The sequence below is a fragment of the Ammospiza nelsoni genome, chromosome 3 (genome assembly GCF_027579445.1).
Source record: "Ammospiza nelsoni isolate bAmmNel1 chromosome 3, bAmmNel1.pri, whole genome shotgun sequence".
NCBI lineage: Eukaryota > Metazoa > Chordata > Aves > Passeriformes > Passerellidae > Ammospiza > Ammospiza nelsoni.
Window position 1 is genome coordinate 104494867 of NC_080635.1, and position 14182 is coordinate 104509048.

At 35.6% G+C, this 14182-nt stretch overlaps 1 protein-coding gene across 1 annotated transcript in view; it reads right to left on the bottom strand.

Annotated features, from left to right (window-relative positions):
• The window catches only part of MMS22L (MMS22 like, DNA repair protein), an 87541-nt gene that overhangs the window by 50592 nt on the left and 22767 nt on the right, over positions 1-14182 (bottom strand). The window contains exons 11-14 of the mRNA XM_059468492.1: positions 13684-13746; positions 8264-8383; positions 7621-7841; positions 4728-5237 (exon numbers count right to left, since the gene is read on the bottom strand). Coding sequence (XP_059324475.1) covers positions 4728-5237; positions 7621-7841; positions 8264-8383; positions 13684-13746 — 914 coding nt within the window. The remainder of the gene's footprint in view (positions 1-4727; positions 5238-7620; positions 7842-8263; positions 8384-13683; positions 13747-14182) is intronic.

The following is a 14182-nucleotide window of genomic DNA, read 5'->3' on the forward strand; positions in this document are numbered from 1 at the left end:
CCACGTGTCCACCTACTGATTCAAGAAAACGGGCACTGAGAAGGGGAGGTGAAAATTCTTGCAAACCTGAACCAGTGACAGACATATACAGGAACTTTCTATATGCAAAGTATTTAGGGACACATTTCCAGTGCATGCTGCTGTCCCATTTCATTTCTTTACATGCCAATACTCTCAGAGCAGAAGAGAAACAATCAAAACACACATTAGTTTTAGCTAGTCAGCTTTGAAGGTCAGAATACAAGGGACAAATTTGTAAAACATTATTTTTGTCTCCAATAAAAACCTGAAAAAACCCTCAAATCCCTTAAAGTAAGAAGAAAAGAAAATTCAGTGTTAATTACCAGAGCCACACCTTAAGGCAACAACTGCAGCTAAGAACACACACTATTTGCTCAGAAGGTGGTTACAGATTATTTTTAAGGATTTAGACATAGGAAATCTCTCAAAATGCTGCTGTTTTCTAAATCTTTGCTTGCTTCTCATGCATGAGAGCATTTAGAGACTAGATTTTCATTACACTCATTTAAACACCAGTTTTGTTAATGGAATACCTGACCTTCAAAAACAACCAGTAGAAATACTTTAACAGATGGTTCAAGATAGCAAGGCATCCTTGCTCCCCCGGCATAGGATATTTGCTGCAAAGTGAAAAAGGAAGGATTTATGTCCTTTTTTTCACACAGGTGAACAAAGTTCACAGCAACTTTTAGTAGTCATTCATTAAGAGTGGGAGATCTTAGAGCTAAACTAACATCTTCTGACTCCCAGTTCAGTGCCTTAGTCACAGAGTTGCCTTCACTGCTTATCAGGACATCACAGCTGGCAGCTCTAAATATCCTCACAGGATGGGATGGGTAAGTGAAGACTCGTGATCTTCCAAACTCTTCTGAATACAGTTTTCAGAAGCTCAACATCAGAAAAAAGATTTTACAAAGACTAACACTATAACCCCTGAGGGGGAAGAAAAGAAGGAGGGTGGACCTTTCTATTCTCCTCCTGAGCTTATCTACTGACTTACACAGTAACAGAGAGGGGGAGAGATGCTTCTGTTGGTCTCAAAAAAGCTTCCCACAGGCTGTTTTGATGGCAAGTATAACTCAAAAAAAAAATTACAAATGACTGTACATTTCCATAGCAAAGATATACTGGATAATCCATTCCTATTGTGGTTTCTCTCACAACCTCAAGGCTAAACACACTCAAACAGATAGAAAGATTCAGTTCTCCTGTTACCCATGGCCCAATTATTAATGTAACTTTCTACTAGAGACAGTTTACCTGGGCAATATTGCTGTAAGAGCTTATAAAATTTATACATTGAAATTTTCAAAAATTAGCAAGAAAGTATCAATGGGCACAAATGCACAAAAATGGTTTTCAAAGTAAAATTACCACTTATTATGGTATTAGGTTAGTGATACTTCTCATTTCTCCTACAGGAATCTCAATTCTCCTACAGGAATCTCCCTGAAACTAGGCAAAGATGTTTGGAGCACAGCAGGATATCTACTCACATTTTATAGTCTGTAACTCTGTGCTAACACCCCAAAAAACCCAAATGCCAGGATGACAATAATAAGAGAAAGCTCATGTCAAAGCAATACCCCATTACAATACAAGACATTTTAGCATGTTTCAAACACTTCTTTTAAGTATAACATATTGCAGTGCCAGCACCTACAGCCAATTTCTCTGAGCCTTGTATCCATTTTTACAGCAAGTTCTGTCAAATCTATTTAATGCCTGTATTTTTATTAACCTAGGGCTTCTTTTTGTGCCATGAGGCACTGAGATGACAGATAGTGCTAGAGATCGGGAACAAATGAAAGCACACATGGGCAAACATCCTGCATTTACCTTTCAGTAAAAAAAAAGAAAATAAAACCAAAACAAAACAATAAGAATTTTAAACCATTGTCTAAAAACAGGGGGGAAAAAAAGCAAAAAAATTATGTCTGAGCTAGAAGCAGAATAAGTAAACATAGGAAGGAAGCACTTCATGTTTTGTTTAGGGGAGTTTCTTAACTATTTACTGTTTATTTTATATGCTTTTTAAAAGGAGACTGTATTAAAACACAAATCTTACACTTCACAGTGAATCTTACTATGAAGATCAAATACTTGCAAGTGCCAGCAAGTAGCATTTGATTCCAATTACCCACTCACCATGTATCAAAAACTGATAAAATGAATTCTCCTGCCAAGACATAGTTCTATTTAAATATATAGATCACAAAATAATCAATGTGATAACAGTCAATTTAAAAAATTGGTTTAAGAAATCTTATTTAAAATAGTCTAAATATAGGTAAACACAACAATGAAAAGCTACCTGTACTTTTCTAGAAGACAAGAAAAACACAAGAAAGAGCTGGAAAGGGTTATTTTAAAACACTGTGGTGTAAAAATAGTGAAGGTAGGGGTCTCTTTTCAGATGTCTTTTAAGAAAAAAGAAAGAAAGAAAACAAGTGCACTTTCAAATCCTTGTATGCTGAGTTTTAGCCCAGAGCAAGTTTTCACTGCTATGTTACAAACCCTTGAAAATAAAGGTTTATAATGGAAATGCTGACAGACCCTTAACCACAGCAGCATGAATAGCTATAATTAAAGAAGAGCTTTTGGCTACACCTCACTCTGACAATGAAAGACTGGAATTTTTACAGTCTCCTCAAATAAAAACAATTGGGAAACCTGGAATGAGATTCCAGCAATCCAACAAGATATGTTAAAAGGGACTGCTAAAACTATTTGACATTTAAAGCTTTAAATATTGAGGCACTTAGTTAACACAACCAAGTCAGTATTTTCATAATGCTACTTAATCAGCAATAAAGAATGCTCCTGTGAGCCATCATCTGGGGTTAACAGAAAGTAACATATGAAGTTATTATTTCCTAACAGCCTAGAGGGAGCTGCTTGTCTCTTTAATCAGTGATCTCACTTCCTTCCCACCTGTAAATTCCCTGTCATACAGTTATAAAATTATTGAGAGTACAGTGTACAGAAAAATTACATTTATGAAAATATAAGTATATACATATTATGAAAGTATGTATGATATACTATATTATACAAGCCTGGATTTTAAAAACAAGCATCTCATCTTTTTCTGAGTTTGAAAATAGACCAGGCCTAATCAGTCTGGTCAATTCAGTAACATTTTAGCATCTGGTTAGCACAAATCCATCCATATCTTCTGAACAAAAAAAAATGTTTTTAGTGCTGTTTTATTTGCATGGCAACAGGGGATTGACTGATTCACTTCAGTGAGTCTGTCAAAGCAGGAAAATCACTAACATTTTCCTGTTCCAAACAACCTGAAGATCAAAGTGTTTCATAAGTGTTAAGGAATTTAATTCCTCTGAAGATAGGATAAACAGGGTGGTAGCAGTAACAAAATGTATAAATAAAGAAACTGAAATACCTGTTAAAAGCAAGGTTCTAAAAATCTCTCTCATACCAATTACTATTTGAGCATGTTGGTAATTCAAATATTTCAGCAGAACTACTTTTTGCAAAAGAAGGTACTAATACTGTCCTGTACCTTGTCTGTGATGACCTTAGAAGTCTAGATTGAACTTCCATGCCCTCTTCTCTGTGTTACAAGAGGGCCACATAATCCCCAGTCCTGGAAAGCTTAAAAATAATGCCAAGTTATAAAAATAGGCAATTTTTTCACCACTCTGAAATTTCTCTCTATTTCATCTTTAAAAACAACACAACAAATGCTGTCTATTAGCTAATAGAGAAAATGTCAAAGTATTTTTGAAGTCTCCAATTTATTCCAGGAAATACATTCAGTTGAACTGAAATAATAAATAATAAATCAACTAAACTTAGTTTTGTGCTTCATCTTTTTTCAGAAGACTGCCTGAAAAACAGTTGTCTTTGGATCTATAAGCTATTGACAGCTGCAGTCAAACTACTAGACAATAACAAAGAACCTGCTTAAAGAGAGATCTTGCATATGGGCCTCAGAATTCCTATTATGTACTCTTCCACAGCTCTTTACACATATTTCAGTCTTGCACATTTGAAGTAATGGCAGATCAATAGCTACCTCTTAATATCCTATAAAAAAAAAACAGTTTGGGCTTCAAACTGGAGGACTGCTTCTCAAAGGCATCAGTAGAAAAAAAAATATGCTTATTGAAGGGCACTGTGGATGTTGAAGAATGAACTAGTACATCAAAGCAAAATTGCTTGAAAGTGGTAAAATATGATTTCCTTCTTTCCTATCGAACCCCAGACATGTATTCAAATCTCCATAACTGTAGAATTTGAATGCAACCTTGGTAAAAGAGAAAAAAAATAGAATGAAAAGTCTGAAAAACAGAACACATTCAATGAAGAAACAAAAACAAAAAAAACAACACACTCCAATTAATGTAATTAGCAGAGACAATAATTTCCAATTTTCCTTTACCAAAGAAAAGATGATATTTTCTGAAATAGAAGCAACTGGATGACTTTCTAAAGAGACACTAATTCATAACAAAACATCTGGATGTCAAACCTAATCTCCTGAAATAATAAGGAAACATTTCAAAGATTCTGTATGCACTGAAGTATTGGTGAATTTTGAAATTTAACATATCATTCATATCCCTTCAGAGATTTCTCTTTCCGTTTATACGGTTTTGGTAAAAAAATTAATAGGAACTACAGTATAACCCTAAAAACAAAATGCTAGTCTAAATCCGCAACTTAACCAAATAACTTACCGAAGTCTGGCTAGAACAACCTGAAGAAAATTCAGCACCATGCTCAGCTCAGCTCCTCGACATGCAGGCAGCAGCATAGTAAAGCCATCATTTAGCAACTTCTCCTCAGAAAGGCTCAAGTAGCAGCTGGTCTCAAACACTTCCTGGACCCCATCAATGTAGGTTGATAGCAGAGTCCAGAGATTTTGTCTTTGTGTGTGGTCATTTTTGGTCACTAAAAACTCCTTTGCCTTCTCACGGAAAGCATTTGAGACTTTCTCAGCCAGGGCACTGATGTCCATACTCTTCTCAACATAAATTAAAAGAAAAGCAAAATGACCTCTCCAGATGAGAGCTCTCCTAGCTGTGGTGATGGAGGATGGAGTCAGGAAATCCAAAAGATCCAGCACCCGACTCACGATATCTTCTGTCTCCACAATAATTGCCAGCATGAGGAACAGGCTAAAGAAGTTCTGCAGCCCCACCTCTGTCAGCTCCTGCATTCTTTTCCGATGGAACTTGGAATAAATTCTACATTAGAAAAAAAAAAAAAAAAAACAGGAAAGAGAAAGTTTCTTAAAGTATGCAATTTTCTATCTTCTCGAGTGACTAAAATTGCACTTTCATGCTTTTAGTTTATGGTTACCCTCTTCCAGTAACCCTTAAATTTTAAATACTCTTTATTTCTTGTTACTCTTATGATTACTGGAACAAACATGCTCTCAGTTTTTGCTTTTGATTTAAAGAACACATTGTTTCCAATTGGAGGTGCAGCCAAGCCCTTCCCCCTTATCCAACCTCTAGTACCAAGCTGAGCACAATGTTACTACTCTACAATGTTACTACTACGACTCTCTCTGCCATGGATGTCCTCCCTTGATACCTTCAAATCAATCAATCAAGTTTAGCCCATGAGGGCTCCTAGGAAAGGGAGCTGTCAAGTGGCATCTCTTTGCAGCAGCAAACCATTCCTGTACACCAACTTCTTTCCTGGAAACTTCATTTCCACCTGGAAATCAGCTACTGGTTTCTGCTATTATGTTATAGTGCTGCAGTGATCAAAGTCTCACCTACCAAACCATCACTGCAGTAAAAAGAAGACTTCTGTTGGAAAATCCCTTTTCTCCACAGTGCTTTGCCAAAGTCTATATCAACTTTTACTGCTCACCTATGGTATGGACAGGTTTGAAAGAAAACAGAGAAACTGAGGCATTTGGAAGAGAAAGCTCTCTCCAGGTAGGAAGATGTTATGAAACTTTATCTGCATTACTGACAGGACAATGCTCAAGTCATAAACAGCTGATGGTGACAAGCATTGCAACTTTGAAACTTTAAAGTGGTTGCCAAAAAGGAAAAAGCTTACACAAAGAGATCTTTCCTGGGACCTTTGCTTGGATGTGGACTTTTATTTAAAAATCACCATTCCTACAACAGAGGAGTAAGATGATAATGGCATAACTTTTTGTGTTTAAAACTTTAGGTATATCCTTCACCTTTAATTTAAAATAATTTCCACCTACAGTAGTTAAACATCCATAAATGCTGTTTTCCTATTCTGTCACCTAGAAAATAGTTGGAAGTGGTGTTGAGGTTATGAAATTTAGCCACCAAAAATTACAGCAAATCCAATTAATGTTGTTTAGTAGTAAATTACTACTGACAGGCATTTATGTTTTTCATGCATCAATTAATGCTTGGTTAGCTACTGAAAACAGAGTTCATCCCAAAATCATAGCTGTAGGCTGTTAAATTTTGCTACTTGTGTAATTGATTTTTTCAAGGTAGAAATGAAGAAAACTGGTTCAGCAGACTGATGCACTGTGTGTTGTATGTTATTACTCCCCCTCTTAAATTAGGCAAAGTAACAAGCTATAAGAGCACAAAAATGTAAGTGTAATTTTATTTCAGTAAGAACAGAGCAGGCTAATTAAAATTTTAAAAAAAAGCAAGACATTGACACAGAATCCAGCAACATATTTGTTTCTACATAGTTGCAGTGATTCATAAAGCCAAACTTTAGTGACTAAACTTCTGAAGTGTACATAGACATTAGGCATACTGGTCTTTTCTGACAGCCAAGATAACTCTTCTTTTCTGGAAGAAGAACACCACAACTTTGTAAGGTGTGTATACACGTGGGCATTTTTTAATGTTCATTACTTGTGTACATGAAGATCTTACTAATGCTTAATAAAATTTTAATTAATTATATTAGTACTTAACAAAATCTTTTAAAAGCCTAAACCAGAACTATTTTTGTTTTCTCTATCTAATGAAAAAAAATTTAACAAGTCTGTGTTAATCATTACAATTGCTATCTCATTACTATAAGAAAAATCTTACAGATTAGTACACATCTAAAACATCAATTTCATTTAGAGCTTATATATTTTATGTTTTTTTATATCATGACTGACTGTACTTAATTAGTATGTTCCAAGATTAAGTGAAATATTAAAATCCTCACAAAAATATTATGAGAAATTTTGAAAACTACTGAAAAGAAAATATTTAAATGAAAATGCAGGTGTAGCAAGTGTCAGTCTGCATGCTCTTGAACAACACATGGCTTACATGGAGCTCAAACACAACTTCTGTGCTTTAATTACATTATCTGTCTGGCAACTGGGTTGTACCACTGCACTGGTTGCCAGTCTACCAAATTCCTGGCCAGTGGGACGAGGTAAATCATCCCACTCTATGGATGCCAAGGTGATTCTTGGACCCAGTTACAGCCTCAGCTGGCAACAGAAACTTCAGGGAACAACTGCTTCCTCAAATTATGAGTCACCCTGGATCCCTCACCCCCTTTATTTTGTCATGAGCAGAGTGCCCTCTGCTTCACGTGTGGCTGGAAGGGCCCCTAACCCCCCACACTTGTTACAAAATGAGACAAACTAAAAACCATCCATACCGTCCTTTAATTTGTTTCCAAGGATGCACACCATTGTTTTCTTCTCTCATAATCTGTGCCAAGATGCTGAGGAAAATGAAGTAACTGTTGCTAGAGTTGTACAGAGAAGGGACCTGCTGTTCACAGCAGCAGCGTTTCACCAACTCAAGCATCGACAAAGAAGTCTTACTAATATTTGCCAGATCCTTCAGACCAAGCCAAGGAACAGTAAAGCAGCTGTTCTAAAAGAACAGATGAAAACAGAAAATATTATAAATAACAATAAATGCCAATATTACAAAGGCAGTAAGATGCACTCCTTCACAGGAACAAAAGGATATATTCCTACCATGGCTAAAACAATAAAAATGCCTTGTAACTGTGTGCAAAGTGTTTTTACAAGACCTTAAACTGTGTAGTCCTGATGAAAAATAGGACTTAAAATATATTATCATATTCTATAATTTCATAATGTAATGGACCATAACAAATTTACACATGATTTCATTACACAAACATAGCAAATTTAAGGATACTGTCATTGATTAGGTAGTTTTACACAAGTATAGCAATCAAGCTCAGCTACAGGAAAATCAGAATTAATCGGCAAAAATCAAGGACTGACTACATGCAATTCTACATTTTTATATATTCAGCTACTTACCAGATTCTTGCTGTAATAATCCCAGAGTATGGTGACAACAGATAGGTTCAAACCCCAGAAACTACACAAAGTCAAACAGCACTGAAGGTGCATTCGTAAGTGCTCCTCCAACACACCAGCCTTAAACAGGAGGTAAAAAATTAATTGTAGGATACATAAAACCAGTACGAACAGACTATAAGTAATCTCCTAATATAAAATATAATTTTAATTATATACTGTTGAGTAAATGTATCTTCTAATACAAACAACAAACTTGAAGATAAAAGCTGACAATTGCACCCTGCAAACCAGCCAATGCTGGTTCATCCCAGAATCATAGAATCACAGAATCATTTAGGCTGGAAAAGACTTCTGAAAAGGTTCATAAGAAAGGAAATAGGAAATACCAAACAATTTGAACACAGTGAAGCATTCGGGTAGTAATTGTGGGATAATGAAAGTGGAATTATTCTCATCCAGCTTTTGGTAACAACAAAACAGAACTTTTATGGGAGATAGGATATTAAGAGCTCCATGCTCTGAACTAAAACCATGTGTTTAACCCAGCCTATTTTTGGCATCTACTTTAGGGTGATAATTCCCATAAGGGCTTTATTGTCTCCACTGCCTGCAAAAGTGGTTTAATGAACCAACTTGTGTGCAGTTGTCTGAAGAGTAGATTTTTACATGTGTGAGTCAGTCTAACACCTGTACCCCATGGCAGGGGTGTGGGAAGTAGATGACCTTGAAGGTCCTTTCAAAACCAAACCATTACATGATTCTATGACTTACTCACAGTGCTACTTCTTATGACTTACTGTGTCTTTGAGTGGTTTTTTCCCTGTTTTCAATGCCACACAAATGAGTCTAACTCATGAACTTGTCTCTACCTGGCCATACATTCGTGTGGAAAACTTGACTTGCTACACTTTATCACAACATTGCAAACAAGTATACAATCACCCACAGGAACTTCTAACCACGTCTGCCTTCTCTTCTCATGAACAATTAATGTAGGGCATATGGCTTCTAAAGTGGTGCATTCCTTAAACAACTTGAAAATTGAAAAGACATTTTCAACTGTCACAGAAAATTATACATTCAAGACATTACATGTAAGATATAAAACCAATTAAATAGGAAAGTAACTTTCCAGTAAAGACTCATTAAAAATATCCAGAATAGTAATTCAAATGTAATAAATATGCCTAAAAATGAAAGGTGATACTCAAGTATTTTTTAAATATATGATGTAACTATTAATTAAACAGACTTCCCAAAAAAACCTCAATCTTGCACAAAAAACAAGGGACAGAACAGCTGCTCTTTTTTTAACGAATAAAAGCAAGAGTCTTGATGTAAAACAAGAAATCCTGCAGCTGAACAGACCTATTTCTCTAGAGGGATCTACCCAGTTACAAGGTTGCAAAAAAACCAACCAAACAAAAATGAAACAAAAAACCCAAAACACACACCATTCAAAAATTCACAGAAAGGGAATGCTTAGTCTTTAAGTTGTATTTTGAATCTAGAGTTATGTTTAGGTTCTAATTCAACAAACAATGATTCCTTCAGTTAAATTAATTCAACAATAAACACAGAAGTTGAGCATCTTCAATTTGAATATTATTTATCTGTCCAACTACAGTTTTAGAACAGTTTCCAAAACCATGATAGCACTGAAGGCTTTATCTCAAATTTAATATAAAAGAGTATCGAGACTTCAAATATCCCTGGGATTAATGGATTCTCTCATTGCTCTTTTGCTTAAAATGGTCTCTTGCACTGCTGGAAATACTATCAGAACTCTTGAGGTAGTCAGCTTTTAATTTATCACAGAAGGGAGGAACACCTGATACTATCAAAATGATAGTACTATCTAAACACAACATTTTTCTCTTATGACCTCCTACTGTAGTAACAAAATTGGTTTTCCTAGAAACCCAAGAAATACTTCTCTATCTCTCTTAAGGCAGAATTAAACAAAAAATACAGTGAAGGTATAACAAAATTGAGGCAGAAATGAAACAGCACAAAGCATTTATTTTCTAAAATAAGAAGTCTAAGACAGACTGCTATTAGTTCTTGCAAACCAAAAAGCTTTTGATTCTCACAATAAAACTTCATAAACACAAATTCCTCCTATACTGACAACCCATAAATCTAGTCAGTTTGATGTTGCCTAGTAGACAAACACAATTATGATAATATTACTACTATAACAATTTTCATTTTGCAGTACAAAAAGAATTGTAAACTAGCTTTTGTTCTTCTTTTGGAAGAGAATTCCAAATTACAGAAAAGGTAGGAAACACCTTGTACAACTAGTTTCCCCAAAAATGCCCTTTTTTTGTGATAGACCTGGGAGTTTTTTCACATGAGCAATTTTCTTCAACTCTTATCTACTTGGAACTTTAAAAGAGAGCAATTTGTGGCTGAAGAACTCAGCTGTTGGTCAACTGTTTGAAGCTGAAAGGATATATCCAAGGCAGAAGCCCACTACACTTGCCCAGGTATCCATGACTGCTCCTATCTTCTCACAGGGTGCTTTTGGGTCCCATCACTACTGATCCCATAGGATGAACAGCACCTTCACATCTTTCCCTTGCTCAGCAGCAGGCTGACTGAATCTTAAAGCAGCTCCTGTTGGGAACAGGGCATTATTGGGGCACCCCTCAACCATCTTCACTTGGACACACAAAACAATCTTCTGGAGGTGCTCATCACACCCAAAATCCAGCGTATCCTGGATTACCATGCCTTAGGCTCTCTGCTGCCTGCATGTGGACCACCTAAACACAACAGAACTACTGAAACTACCAAAACGCTGCAGATTTAACACTGGTTAGGCATTTTTGTATCCAAATACTTAGCTGTCCTAAGGATGTTAAAGCTAACTCCAGCTTCTGCTGCTTCATGATGCTCTGGTACCCTCAGTGGCTGCAACAACACCTACTGTACCATCTTTTCACAGCATAGAATTTGAAGCTCACATGAAGAGACTTTAACAGTCATTGTTAGGAGATTATCAATTTACCTTACAAATGTATGTTCTGCACCTTTTTCAGATGCTTTTGAACACACAAAACTACACAGACTTGATTTCTTCTTCATTTCCCCCCCATTCAGTGTAAATTGCCATTCTTCTGAGCATGCAGTTTACAAGCTATAGGGAAATTAAGGAGCAACAAGCACAAGATTATGAGGCTGATGAACATAGTACTAAATGTGGTTAGTTTTTAAGTTGCCATATACCTAAAAATGAAGTTTTTTAACTACCAACTCCTGCCCTCTCTAGCAAATGGATAATCAGCACTATTATTTCTTTTAATTTATGTTGCACAGCTATTGCTGTGCATCTTTAGTAGATAACAGGCTATATGCTGAAAAGGATGGCTCAGAGAGGATTAAGTAACAAAGTCATGCCAAGTGTTAATAGGCAGTATCATCAATTCTGTCCTGCTGTTCATTCAAAGAATACTATTATCAGTTTTGCTTTTTCCCACTTTTCAATGCTCCGTTTCACTACTGACTTTGATATCTCATTGTGCTTCTCATTACTACATTTTCTGGACTCAAAAATACTTAAGAGATGCAAAAGGATAAGATAAAAGGTAGGAGTGGCCACTTGAAGCTGACAGATCAACAGAGGAGATGGACATATCTACTGGCAAAAGCATTCTCCTTCCTAGACACTGTCAGGAAGGCTGCTGTGCAGGGATAGGGAGCAGGATGTGTGTTTTAATAAAGTACTCTGTTCACTCGTGCATGCACATAGAGGAATTAATGTTCCCCAAGGAGCACTTCCCTTGGGCAGCTAACTCCATAATGCAAGAAAAAATAATGAACAAATAAAAAAAGGAAATAAACTAGATGGCTCCTTAGATGGTTGGTAATAGTTACAACCATGTCTTTGGCAAATGAGGGTTTGTTTTAATTCCAACAGTGGTTGCTGTTGAAAATTAAAACACATATTTGCTTCATATTACTGTCATGACTGACTCAAAATGCAAGTCTTCTGAACTTGGCCACTTAGCTGCCTTTCTAAACTATCTACAGTTCAATACTTCCTTTTTATTGAAAGCATCAAAAACTGCATATTTTATGTATGTTCTGTTTCAAAGTAATCTTTATTCAAAACAATAAACACTCACAAGAAAAGGGGATTATTTTGAAGAAAAGAACATTAACTACAAATGTGTGTCTCAGGTTGCTGCCACACAGAAGATGCAAACAGGAAGGTGGCTAATAAGCCACTCAGTTTTATGCATCTTATCTAAATCTCTCCAATTTCTCTCACAGAATGGTAAGCACATCCAATAAGTAATGTCATCACTTGGGGTTTTAATGTATATGCACAATTTGTATTTTGTCATATACCATAAAATCATTCAAAAAGACTTAATCTTTTAAGCTGATAAAGTACAACTACATAGCCAAACATTAGGGTTTATGTTTAGAAATCTGAAAATTCATGCTATCATTTCAACTCTCCTAACAGCCACAATTATTTTCTTGTCAAAAAGTTGTAACAAGTATTGTTCTGCATTCCAGTTTTAAGTACAATTGTTGCTACTCCATGAGCAAGACAGTTATATAATTTAAAAAACTGAAAGAACTGATTCACCTTCTGCTTTCAAAAACAGAATTTTGCAGGATTTTTCTTAATTTCATATACCAAATGAAAAAATAAACATGTGTATTCTTTTGTTAAACATATATAAATAAAGAAATTATTTTTACAGGCATTGCTGATACGATTGCAATTTGTGCCATGCAACTTCAGAACAAATTTACAGAGCTACAATGTAACTTATTTTTAAAACTTGATGAACAGCATATTTAAAAGCATATTAAAAGGAGGTCAATTCTGACCTCTGGGCCATGAAGCATTGCATTAACAGTTCTGCAGAAAGAAAAATGATAAGGTATGAAATGAGTGCTCAGAAACTAGAACCTTATCAGTAAGAGTTTGATTCAAGCCTGTAAGACAAATTGCTCAGCAAGGCAAGTCACCTTCCCGCTGTGATGAGGATATAGCTGAATTTTCAATGCAACTGACTATCTCCTTCATCATGTCTCCTCAACTTGATATCCTTACATTCAGTATCTGATTTACATTTTCTAAGCATCCAGTTCTTATTCTGAATACATCTTGTCTAAGAAGCCATATACTACCCTTCCAGGATAATTATCTTTTTTCTTTATCTGACAATTTAGCATGAAGCACAGCACTTTAAAGCAAGTGGAACTGCTAACAAGGAGGGAACTGTACACTGTCATAGTTTAGCTATGTCAAGGTTGTTCATTTACCAGTGATAAAAACACTACAACTCCAAAAATACACTTGTTAGTTGGACTTTGTTTCATGCACTGTCTTTTCCTGAAAGCATCCCTGACACTTTCCTTGTTCATTATTCTTTTCTTTATACACTTACTTGAGCATCAGTGGATTTTTTAAGGAGCTCCTCCACAAATTTCCAATTGGATTCCTTCTGTTTCTGAAAAATAATTATCAACATGAAATAGCATTTGTATCCCTTACAGGAAACACTATGTAATAACACAAAAGTAAGCAGACAAAATATTTCCAGAAATATTTAATTTTATGACAGAATACAGTAGTCATCACCAAAAAGAGCTTTTTCTGTTATAGGAAGGTAATTGATATCTGTCCTAAAAATTAGCCCTCAGAAAGCAAATAAAAATAAGAACCATACAACTTGAACAACTTTAGGTGACTCATTTGCAATCCCAACCTTCACTTTTAATGGAGATGCAAAACAATCAGGATTTATTAGCCCAAGCAGTATGACTTACAGTTTCTTTCTTTAATGTTCTGCAAAAAGGAAGCTATAAGGAGTAAGAAGGAAGAAAAGGTATAATCTCACAGTTTCTTGCTTTTTTCTTTTCCATCTATTTATGCAAAGCAGGAAA